At 33.6% G+C, this 13,311-nt stretch overlaps 1 protein-coding gene and 2 non-coding genes across 6 annotated transcripts in view; 1 reads left to right on the plus strand and 2 right to left on the minus strand.

Moving 5' to 3' along the window:
* The window catches only part of LOC113494809 (soluble guanylate cyclase 88E), a 92,297-nt gene that overhangs the window by 16,625 nt on the left and 62,361 nt on the right, over nt 1–13,311 (minus strand). For all 4 annotated transcript variants that reach the window (XM_026873288.1, XM_026873289.1, XM_026873287.1 and 1 more), the window contains exon 2: nt 3,669–3,844. In XM_026873288.1, the coding sequence (XP_026729089.1) occupies nt 3,669–3,836 (168 nt within the window). In that variant the 5' untranslated portion in view covers nt 3,837–3,844. The remainder of the gene's footprint in view (nt 1–3,668; nt 3,845–13,311) is intronic.
* On the plus strand, nt 1,102–1,173 carry Trnaa-cgc. The gene has a single exon. It is a non-coding gene; the product is annotated as a tRNA-Ala (tRNA).
* On the minus strand, nt 1,382–1,455 carry Trnai-aau. The gene has a single exon. It is a non-coding gene; the product is annotated as a tRNA-Ile (tRNA).

Here is a 13,311-nt window from a genome sequence, read left to right on the forward strand (position 1 = left end):
TAGTTTTGCCCGCGACTTCGTCCGTAAATTTACTTTGAGCAGAAAGTTTTTAAACCACTGCAAAAAAAGGAGGAGGTTCTCAATTTAGAATTTACGAAACAGGACCAATCCACATAAACGACCATACAACCGACAATACAATTTTACCACGACGGTGCCGAAGCGCTCGGCCGATACCCAACCAAATGCGTGTAACGAAACCATAGCGCGATCTATTTCGATCCCAACGCCATCTATCGACCATAGTGACAACTCGGATTATTTATCTATACTCCGTTCGGGCATTTTCTTTGTACTAAAAGTAGTATTATATTTTTTATATGTTATTTTATTATTTTTTTCATACCTTTTTACTATTTATTTACTTTTGTCCGATGAATTAAAACAACATGAACCGAACTCGTGTAACGATCGACACCATTGCGCGTAGTACTAATAGAATTATCTATACTCCGTTAGAGCATTTTCTTTGTAGTGAAACTTTTATTATATTAATATTATTTTTTTACACCTTTTTACTGTTTATTTACATTTTTCTGATGGATTTTCCGATGAATTAAAACAATAACATGAACCGAACACGCGTAATGACACCATTGCGCGATTAACGCCATCTATCTACGGAGCATAGGAACAGCTCGACATTTGACCAATAGATGGCACTATTATATAGTATGTCCGTAATAAATTTTATTTTTTATTTTTATTTTTTGTAATAAAAACTATCCTATGTCCTTTCTCAAGTTTCAAACTATGTCTGTACCAAATTTCACACAAATCGGTTCAGTAGTTTAGGCGTGAAGAAAAGACAGACAGACAGACAGAAAGACAGACAGACAGACAGACAGAGTTACTTTCGCATTTATAATATTAGTTTGGATTTACAAAACGTCAAAAAAGACATCTTCATCCCTGCCTTTTAATGTCATATGGAAAGGTGAATCTACTTTTAGGTGTGAGCATTAATTAATTACTATAATTACTAAAATTTTATAAACGAATAGGCAAAATATTTTTTTGATTTAAATACATAACAAATTATATTAAAAAAGTAAAACATTTATTTGGTTTTAGATTGATAATTTCACTTCGTGTTCCACCGGGGATGTAACTCAGTGGTAGAGTGTCTGCTTCGCATGCTGAAAGTCCTGGGTTCAAATCCCAGCATCTCCATCACTCCTTACGAATGTCTTTTTACCTTTTACCGTTTCAAATAATAAATCTGTAACGGAACCAGAAACGATTTTTAAAAAAACATAAGCATAACATAATTTTCTACCAGAGAACATTAGAATTTTTTGCATGTAACAGGTAGTTTGGGTTTTTAGAATAAAATAATATATAATAAAAACATAACCTGGAGATACAAAAAGCTTCGCTGTGGCCCATGAGGGGATCGAACCCGCGACCTTCGCGTTATTAGCACGACGCTCTAACCAACTGAGCTAATGGGCCGATATTTGCTAGGTTGAAATAGTGGCTTGTTTCCCATCTGATTAGTAAATTTTATTTACCTAAACGTTTTTCTTTTTGCTTCTTATTTTAATCGTTTTAGCTTGCGACTTCCCTCGTCGAATAAAATCACTAACCCTAAGAAATAATTTATTTTAATTTTGTAATTAACTTTTCTTTAAAAAATAATAATTGTAAAACATAATTACGCATGACCAAGAAAAACTTCATTAAAGTTCATTTTGTTATAACTCAAACAACTTTTATCTATACCAATTTTGAGTGTAGGAACTTCTGACGTGCTTTTGAAAGTAAATAAAATAATATAACTGCTATATCTAATCTAATATATAAAATTCCTGTGTCACGATGTTAGTAACCGTACTTCTCCGAAACAGTTCATTCAGCTAGGTTACCTATATATATACTTTTAATTATTATTTTTATTTTTCTCTCAAATATTATTGTATCTCTGCGTAATGAAAGGACTAAATTTAGTAATAATAGTTGTTTTATTGTATAACCTACAATTTATTGATAACAAGCGATACAAACATAAAAATAATAAAATTAGGTACCTGCTTATACAGCGTGGGGCTACAATGAACATTGGTGACATAATTAATGACACCATATTGTAGCCACGCTGTAGATATTTTTAGGCGGTTCAATCAGTACGAGTCAGATACTACATGCTACCCGCTTCCTCGCCAAGGAGCTGGGTGTCCAAGCGAATTCCCCCGCCTTACGAGAGAATGTGGGAACCGTGCTTCAGAAAACAAGAATCTAAAATATAGGCTAATTATCCGTTTGCTCCAGATACAATAGTATAAACAGCCGGGTACCCTTTACGGCGTCATATTTACTCAAATTCGACTGATTTTATATCTACCTAGTACACGTGAAATCTATGCTCAATCTTAATTTACGAAACACATCAAAGACCCGTTTAAAAATAATCTATCGACATAAAATTATAATAAATGAATCAACACTTTACTAAATTCTGACGAGATTTATTTTTAATCTGTTAAATTATTTTGCGATTGTTGAGTTTTTAATAGATTAAATTGACACTTGATTGGGAAATTGGCGCCATCGCCAGTGCGGTCGCCATTTTGGTTTTTAAATTCGTTTGAATGAGGTTCAATGTCATTTAAAAATAAAGAAACGAGTTGAATTGTTCAAATCTCTATGGCTGAATGATTAGTAAACTCAGGTCGCTGTCTATCTATTTCAATATGTATGTAAATGGTAATGTGAATAAAGTTCTATTTTCCTTGGCACAGGGGAAATAGGTTACAGGGACGTCCCATTAATAAACATTACAGATCATGTTTGTGTATCAATGCGGGAAGCTTGTCTTTGTCATAGGCTAAGCCTCTTTGCACTACGAATGTGGTTATTATTATGTCTTTAGTATTAAAGTAATAGGATTGTCCTTAAGGGTATATTTTTACGATATTTCTGAGTGTTTGCCAAGTTTTTAGTTCTTTTTTAAAACGACTTCCTCGTAATGTAATTTAATCCTCGTGTCGTATCGGGGTTCTCTAATATTCAAGTCACATAAACAAAGCCACACAGACTAAGGACAAAAATTCGTGGATCGCACATAATATGCTTAAGTACCCATAAGTACTTACCTAAATATAGTAAATATTATTTAAAAAATTGATTTCTGGGACTGACCTTGACGTTATTGCTATACGTTACAGCAAAGCTGTTGAATTCGAATCATTAATTGCTATGTTAGGCTATTTACTACTTGTAGAACTACTTTTTCCATGACAACTGTCTAATAATGTGCATCAAAATATTTAATAAAACTCCGAAAAATATTCGTGAGCTATCATTGATGCGTATGAAACGGATTCTTAAGCAGTACTTAATTACCAACGTTTTTTATAACCTGAAAGATTTTTTTGAGGAGTAGAGTTGTTTTTGATGTGTTTTATTATTGCAATTTTTGTTCATTTAATTTTAATATTATAATGCCTATTAAGTAATAATGTCTATTTCCTAATTTTCGTATGCTACTTATGGCAAAATATGTGGAAACTGTGCGACCCTGTGTAAATCTGTCTGTAACCATATTTCACGAAATAAAGGTTTGAATTTGAATTACTAATTTTGAGACAGCGCAGTAACTACCGACCATTTCTTTGTAGGACACAAATGTGTATTTATAAAATAAAAAAAGTACTTGAGACCTTTACCTCTTGAGCTTTCTTCGCTAGCCTGGTGATGAGATTCTCCGGGTAGACCTGGTGGACGGAGAAGGAGGGCTGTTCCACTCCCGCCTGTCTCCGGATGTCCTCCCAGCGCTCCTCGCCGTACGTCTGCCGGATGTACTCCGCCATATTCTCCAGGAGTAGCCCGTACATGATGTAGCCTGATATAGAAGAGAAAGAAATCAATAAGAATGATTTTATGATGGAAAGAGGTGGTCCTATTTGAAGAGCATATTGTTAAGTTTTTGAAAGAATGAGGAAGCTTCAGATCTAGTAAAAGTTTTAATGAATGGTAGAATTCTTTATCTTGGATTCTACTAGTAGTCGGTGTTGGGACATAGCTTGTGTTCCAAGATAATTATTTTTATTTATCCATCCTATAATATTTGTGACAAAGAGATAACGCAAGAAGTCGTACTTGCTAACTTAGATGACATACATGCGTATGAAGCCGCAGGCGAGTTTATAGTAGTATAGTCGTCTTCCTCTATATAGAAACTAACCACTTAATACAGTAGTAGTATCTATTTACTGTGACGTAACTCCCATTGCTCTGTCCACTTAGTTAAAATAACCCCAAAAGTAAATATCGTTACTTGGTAGTTACCATGAAGCATACTCATTGCTCAGTCCACCTAGTTCCACTAGAACCCAAAAACAAGCAAATCCCGTTAAGGTTTAACAGGTTAGAATACTTAGTCTAGTTGATGCTAGCAGTGTTTCGAGGGCAGTAAAAACGAATCCCCGTTCCATTTGCATATAACAACCCTTTTATTCAGATGCGAGATTCCTAAAAGTTCTGGATACCTAACATGGTAAGTGTTAAATAGATAAGTAGTTCTGTTATCCACGACAAAATTTGTACTATACCTACGTTTTATATACGTTTTTAACAAAATATTATGAGGAATTTATCATCCCCTGATGTTATACATAAATAGAAATTAATAAGAAAAAATAACAAAAGCATTTTTCATCGTAGCTTCTGGAGCAAATGTTTGGCTGAAATAATATTCGATATTTTCTAGTTTTTCTTTCATTTATCACTTTCATATTAAATAATTGTTGCAGCCTTGTTACAGACACACTCACATGGAAAGTGATAGTTTACTTTTATCCGACTTCTTAGCAATAGGGTAAGGTTTTGCAGTTGAAATCGACATAAGCTCGAAGTTACGAACACCAGCTAAGAATAAAATTAACACAAAGTCCACTTTTATTAAAACTTAAAGCGCTCTTTCAAAACTACTACTACAACAAAATCCAAGTGCCGTGAACATTTAGTAATAGGGGGTAGTAACCATTACAGCAATCGGTAACTTTCAATCGATACGTACTCTATTCTCGATGTCTTTCCGATTTCCGTAACAGCAGCCATATTTGAAACATTGACCTGCATTGATACAGCTTGAAAGTATTAGAGGAAATTGCTTTATACATACAATTTTTGCCTGACATTCTTGCCTGATTGCCATAGGGTTAGGGTTCTGTTTTATCATATTATCAAATACCCTAAAAATGTTTGTTGAAGAATGTAAATCTATAAGATAAAAAGGCTGCCCAAAAACTACAACGACACTACATTTGTTAGAAGTTTTCGCTATCACGGTTCCTGAGAAACAACTTGGTCACGGGTATGAACAGCGCAGCGGTGTCTTTGAACCTTAAAAAAAAAATAGATTAAAAAAATCAAAATAGCCACGTTTTTAAATACCACTCTATACAGCTTTTATCAAAATCGCTTAGGCCATTTTTATAGTTGTAAATTACATTGACATCGGATTTGAAGCTACCCTGAAATTTTCATTTTGCCTGCTACCTTATCGAAGTGCTTCAAAATTGAATTACAAAAATCCAACCGGAACGACAAACAAAAGAGAAAGTGAGTGTATTAAAACGTGGGAAAAAGATTTGTCTAACATTTGTTTAGAATCATCCTGATATAAGCTTTAACGCAGAAACAGTTTCAATACGCTAGCAAGGTTTTTGATCTGTGAACTTCTTACTTAAGATGTGGAACTCCATAATTACAACCTCCTTAATCAAAGTTACTTGTGCAGCTGAAGAGCAATGTCAATAATTGAAGACTTGATCTCAAAGCTTAATGTGTTACTCGCTGTAATCGATCGGTGCTCAGAGGTTATGTGGGTTACGTTTTTGTTATATACATATACTGTCATGCTTATAAAAGATATGAAGTATAGGTAGATACATATGTTTAGGTGAAAAAAAAATGATTATAAATTGTTGACCAAAAATGAGCTTCAAATAAAGAGGGAACAAAAAACAAATTATTTTTAAGGATACAGTAGAGGGCAATAAATATTTTTATATTAATTAGATAAACCTAAACTTTTTATAACACCAAAACCGGTCTAGTACCAGTTAGAGTTGCGACACAAGGGGGTTAAGTAGAATTAGGTTAAATAATCAGAAAAGAGGTATATCTTGAACAATTGGTCTTTTTTTTATTATTCCCACTAATCTTACTCAGCCATCTTATACTACGACTTACATACATGTACTAAAGATTATTCGTCTATACAATAGGTGTACTATGTACTAAGCTGCTACGATTTGTCCGCATTGTGTAAATTCAGTGATACGAACACTATTGATAGTGACCCTCATCGCTTAGCACTGTATTGTGGATAAAGGAATCACATATCTGGAACATTATGTAAGATCAGGTCCCAATGTCGCTATTTACAAAGGCCGATGAATGAATGGATTAAATTTGACACTATCCGTATTCTCCTAAACATTTTGAGAACACAATAATTGGAAAATCATTGAATTGACCGTGAATTACATTTTCAGTAAAGTTAGTAGTATTAGTACAAGTAGTAAGCATTGAAGCAATGGCAAGGTGTTCAAATATAGCTAAAATGTGCTATAATATCTAGCAATTGAAATGGGAGTGTCTTTAAATAAGATTGCTAAAGTTGTTAAATAAAAAACTGGTGAAGTGCTAGTTGGACTTGGGAGACTGAGGGTTCTTATTTTTCTTATTATTTCTTATTTTTTTAAAAACGACTCCTGCGCTAAGGAATTTAATCCTTGTATCGCGGGGGGTTTACAAACGTACAACTTACATGCACAATAAATTGTTTGAGTGAAAAATTAAATTTAACGGGGCGACTACCAACTTGGTTTATGATCATAATAAGCTTAACATCATCGATCTTTATTCGAAATTCGGCAACAGAAAATATCAACTATCTATCTATCACGGTTCATGAGATACCGCCTGGTGCCGTTTTCAAAACTTTGTTAAGGAACCCTAAAAAGCTGAAAAGACGCTGAATAGATTATGTTAAGCCTTTTATCTGGTGGAACTGCAAGCATGCCGTGTTTAGCATAAATGCAATATGGCGGACAACTCCCGGTGCCGTTCCTTCGGCATTCCATCTCATCTCGGTGAAAACGAGCCAGCAGGAATCCTATTGCATTTTTCTCAGTAAGTAGTCCTTGTGCTGGAATAACCATTTGTAGTCTTATTTATACTCACATCACAGAAAAAAATTGTTGCTAGTAGTTTTTAGGATTATGTTAGGTACTCGAAAGGAAGAAAATCCTTATGGGAGCACTTTGTTGCCCGTTCTTTAGTCCATCTGTCAAGACATTTTTTCTCAGTAACCCGTGGACGTATATACTGTCCCATACGAATGAGAAAATAAAACTTGTAAGCCAACTCTATCTTTGTGCATGTGACTTGAATGTTTGTGAAACCCCCCGCGACACAAGGATTAAATTCCTTATTGTAATTCCTTCCTCGTTTTTTTTACTATTTGTTACTATAATTCTGAGGTGATTCTTCGGGTCATTGCAATCTGAACCAATGGTCTATTCATGCCGTGGAATTATATATCCAAAAACCTAATTGATACGAAACATAATAGAAATGCCTTTAATTAATAGCCAATTAAGAAAAGTACTTTTTTCAGTTAACCCTCTCGTTATTGGTCAGCCTACTCGGCTAATTGTATTGTTTTTGTGATCAGTGTTTTTCGGGATCTTTTTGGCTCTGTAGTACAATTGTTTACTCTGTTGTGTTTCCTGGAATAATGAGGGTTAATAAACAAAAAACCGGACAAGTGAGTGAGAGCGAGTTTGACTCGTGACACAGTGGGTTCTGTACAAATAAAGCTAAAGATAAACTAAAATTTAATAAAAATACTTTTTGGTTGCTTATTCATAACTATACCGTTCGTTGCTTAACCTTGATTATTTTTTGTTACAGCAAAGGAAGAAATTGTCTAGCTTTGTTTGAGCTATATCCCAGCTATGGTTCATGAAATATATCCCAGTGATAGACGGACAGAAAGACAGCGAATTTTTAGTAATATTACTCCGTTTTTACCCTTTGATTATGGAACCCTAAAAACAACCTAAAGCGTTATTGTGAAGTGTTTGTTTGTTTAGTACGTCTGTTATAGCTAACAGCACAACATTGCGATGCCTATGACTTGTATAAATATGTTTCTGTTCTGTAAACGTTTGTTTTGGAGATACGCTGTAGGTTTGTTTGTAGAGGCTCCTTATTTTAGAATTCTATTGATATTATTTCAGAATGTTACAAGGCTATTATTATATGACTAACAAGTTAAGGAATATAAGACTTTTGTCGCGAGGGTTTTACGTATATTTAAGTCACAAGCGCAAAGTCATTCACACTAGACTGCTTCTAAATGCTTTAAAACATGATATAAAGTCGATATCTTATGTTTTAATGATAATTTTGTTTTAATAACAAAAGCATACGTATTACTTCAAATAAAAAGTGCTGCGCCAAACTTGATGAATTTTGAAAACTTTGAAGACGAAGAAAACTTAAATATGTCGTAGACCATACCGTTTAACTTCCTCCACCCTTTGACAAACTACCCTAGATTTCCTCTTCCTAAGATATCAGACAGTTTAATATAGTTTTAGTCAATTTCCTCGCTTCCCGCTTTGGATTCGGATGAAAATGGACTCGACGTGTAATTGTACCCTGTGGAAATATTGCCCGGATTTACGACTCAGCTGTTATTCTAAATTATACCGTATACTATGGTGATATAGTTGTAATTTCATTGTTCCTGGTGTTGTAATGATCGCTATACAAACTTGGAATATTTTTCTCTTGTAATCTTGCTATTACATTATAACGTCTTTTAACTCTATTTAATATATTTTGTCATTTGTCCTGCACAAAAAGCAAACCCACAACAAGAGGCGGACAGTGGGTTTTGTGTGGGGACTTATATCGCTCCTGTAAAAGGAACCGCAGGCGAATATAACTCCCCTATTGACTTCATTTACTCTTCTTAACATAGGAACATAGCACTTCATATTAATATAAACAGTATATTCTTGTATAGGATAACGTTAATGTCTTAACCCGATACTTATCGGAATTACGATAGTTAATTCAAGGTTGTGTGTAATGGGAGGCTATATCAGATAGGTCGGCTACAGATTAGCAGACATTAAGATATTTTCATCTATCAATCAAGTATCTGCTGCAAGAAATATCTTGTGAAATAGTCAGCATTAAATTATATTAACTACCTATTAATCAATCAAACAAATTCAGTCTCTTGTGCACTAACAGACAAAGACGTCCACCAAATTAAGCCCCACAACCCAAAAGAGTTTAAATAAGTTTCTTTGTAAACAAACCCTTAAAAATCCGTTGCATAATTCTTAACGATTTCATCCATATCCATAAAATTATTTCACGTCGAAATTGTGCTCAATCAATGACAAAATGATGGATCGATTGTCGAAGGACGGAAAGTATTGCAATGTTGTGTTCCGAATATTTTGTATGCTGTATGTAATTACGTGTGTTCGTACGTTTGGAGTTGCTCCACAAGTATTAATATTGACACACAAGAGCTTCCTTTCTATAGGAAGCTGTTTTGTCTTCTTTCTTACATACTATATCAATTCCTTATGATAGTCCTATTCTTCTGCCAAACATGTTCAGTAAATACCTTAGCAAATGATTTATTAGACCTCCCTTACCCCCATGAGCCTATCTACTCCAACCCTCTACTCAAATGGAAATTGATCTAGCTAGCTTTAATATGAGACCATGGTTACGAATTTTAAATGAAGTCGTTATATGCAGGACACAGGACTAAATAAAATAAATTGTGAGATCTGTAAGAGGAAAGCTTGTGAGGACTCTGATGAATTCATAGAACAAAATGACAGGTATTTCAAAAACTCTTCCTTATTTTTAAAGTCAGTTGAAAAGGTAAGATTTAATTTTATAGTTTTTAAGTTTGTTCAAATCAAACACGTTGAAAACATCATAAAGATGGTGGTTTTGTTGATGCTGTTTGGTTGTTAGTTAATGCTGAAGTCCGTCCTAAAAGACAACAAATGGAATCCTAATGAGCTTCAATTACTCCTTCCTTTCCTTAAGGCAAGTGAAACTTAATATCCTGAGAGAAAGGATTCTTATTTCAGTAGTGGATGAGGAAGGTTGACAAGGTTTTACATCTATACTTCTATCTATACTAATATATAAAGCTGAAGAGTTTGTTTGTTTGTTTGAACGCGCTAATCTCAGGAACTACTGGTCCAAATTGAAAAATTCTTTTTGTGTTAAATAGACCATTCATCGAGGAAGGCTTTAGGCTATAAACCATCACGCTGCGACTAATAGGAGCTAAGATACAATGGAAAATGTGAAAAAAAACCGGGCAGGTATACCTAAATTATAACTTATATCTTCTACCCACGGGGACGAAGTCGCGGGCAACAGCTAGTATTCAGATAAAAGAACTTTCATTAATGTACAACGTGTTTCGAAAAAGTGTTCGGCTATGTCAAATATTTCGCTTAGACTGTTCCTGAGAAATAATACTGACTTGAAAAACCCAAGAATGTAAATTGTTGCAAGCTAAAGTTTGTACGCCTTTGTAAGCCTTTTTTAGGGATTCTTATCTACACAGAAGATAAAAATTATATATCATGATAGTTATAGGTACACAGTTGCAGTTTTCACAGATAATGTTTTAATTTTTCCGCTATATAAAAAAAAATATATTTATGCAACGGATTTTATGAACATAAAATGACGGGCGAGTAATTTTTTTGCAAATGTATTTCTTTGTCCTATGTCCACACTTCACCCTAGTTTTTTAACAAATTGATCACTTTTATTCCTAAAAGTTATTAATATCTAACTTGACCTGGCATTTTCAAAACGTTTTAGGTAAGAACACAAAAAAATCTTCATATTACAAAAAACTACAACATACACCTGTACAAAGCGAAAGTCTTTTAGCGTCTACCCAAGAAGCTAGTTATAATATTCAGAGCACGTGCGACCTACGTTATCGAATATAAAGCTATGTAACACAATGTCATGAGTACAATATGTTATAAATATATCTACAGGGTGTTTCAATACATAAGATTACCAAACTCTGTTATATCGCATTTAAATGAAAATGGATAAAAATAAAATCATATCTGATTGATATGACATTCCATTTTCAAAAGAGCTTTGGCTTTGATTGGAGAATAACTTTAGTGTTCGCAGAAATCTAGCTTTTTTATAATATAGTCTGGGATAGTATGAAGACTAAAGGTCACCGATCAGATATAAGTACACTAAATATTGTGTCCATTTTTTTTTCAGCGAACCAAATGAGATAAATAAACTTTCTTTTAAAATCTTTATTTTTATATTATTTTAAGTCTACTTCACATCCGACTTCTGCGCAAAAGCCTTCCATAAAAATGCTTTCAATAAATTAAATTTAAATATAATTTTTTTCAACGTCAAATTCGTTTTATGATTCAAACAAAAGCCTTCTTAATGCATGTTATAAATGTTGTAAAATTATTGAGTACAGAACTCTATCATATGAAACATCACCCTGTATGTTCAATACAGGAAGCCAGTTTGTTCCCAACGGTCAATAATAGCCGAATGTGGGCCAATTGTGTTTTGACCGAAATCTTAGCGTCATACATGTACAAATAATCTCAGCGGTTCGGCACCGTACAGTAAACAGACCTATTTTCTTATTATTTTTCAAGTTGTAATAAATTTTTCTTTGTGTTAGCTGGAAATAATGTGTCGATATCGTAGTGAAGAAATGTGGAAGAATATAAAAGAAGTAAGCTCAAATTATTCGGCATACTTCATTAAACAATACTACTAACTTATTTTAAGTCTTGACGATAATTACGACAGCCGCAGCCGCGCCATAAAACTTCGGTACTAGATTCATATAATATGTAGCAGATAATAAAATTGAATTATTTTTTTAAAAGCCAATCCAGTGTCACACACCACATCTAACGAAAACCTATACAAAGCAAATTACGTACAATAGTATTAAGGGCGTTATTCAATTTAAAGAATAAGAAAGAAATTGTAAGAACACAGAGAAGCGATCCTTAGTACCTACTCTCATTATAACCCTTTGTACTAAGGACTTCTATATCCAGAACATCTGTATTATAGAATCGTTTTGGACCAAGAGGATAATAAGACCTTTGGAAGCCCTCTCAGTATTTGAGAATACTCGATGGGCCAAAAGCCTTGGTGCCGAGGTCGAGAGGAAGCCATTTATCACACACACCATAAACTGCTGCACGGTTTATGGGACGAATTAAATTAATTCGTTAACTTCAAATTGTGGGTTAAGTGGTATGTTGTGTTGGACGATTTAACCTTCATTTGTAACCCTTATTACTGCTACTTCACCATATAATGCCAAAAAAATATATCAGCGAATGAAAAAAACACTAATTGGGATTTGGAATGAAAAAAAGATGTCCGATTCTCAGACTTACCAAATATATAAGTCGCTAAGAATCGGTTAAGTCGTTACGGAGGAGTTCGATTTCGTTCAGCATGACATGAGAATTGTATATAATAAAGCGATGTAAAGGAAAGTAAGTTTGTCCTACTGTAACGCTTTCACGGTGAAACTATTAAAATTCGTGAGACTTGGATACCAAGAAATGATAAGATTCGAAGTTCTTTAGTAGGTACTTAACAGCTGGTTGGAAGTAAAGTTCAATAAAATAAAATATTATAAAATTTAACTACAGTAACAACGCACATAAATATTTTGAACTTTCACAGCGTTTATTACGGGATTCCAAAATCAAAAAGCGACAAATGATTGAAAGAAAAAACGAGGATCGGAATTTTGCAATATCAGACTTTTTTATTCGAAAGCGTAAAATTGTTTTGCTCTTTTTTTGTAAATAAATATGAATGTATCAAACATTTTACAGAGATACAAATATTCAAATTTAAATATTGACGGTTACTTTTCCCGTTAGTCAAAGGGAAGTTAAATATTAGGTATCTATGGTTCTCAAAACCTGTTAACTATGAATTTTAGATACCTACTGTGTAGTTTAGTAACTTGTATTTTACATAAAAAAATTTTTTTAACGTGCATTTTTTTTCTATCTAGCATTTGTTTCGATATTATTCTAAACCTGGCATACAATTAAAAGATATAAAAATAAAAAAAACTAACGTTTTTAAACTTCACTCCATTCAAATTCGGTCCAGCCGTTTTTATAGTTGTAAATTGCATTGTCCTCGGTTTGAAGCTACCCTGAAAATTTCAGCCTACTAGCTTCGGGAAGTGCC

Source organism: Trichoplusia ni, chromosome 6 (genome assembly GCF_003590095.1).
Source record: "Trichoplusia ni isolate ovarian cell line Hi5 chromosome 6, tn1, whole genome shotgun sequence".
Lineage (NCBI taxonomy): Eukaryota > Metazoa > Arthropoda > Insecta > Lepidoptera > Noctuidae > Trichoplusia > Trichoplusia ni.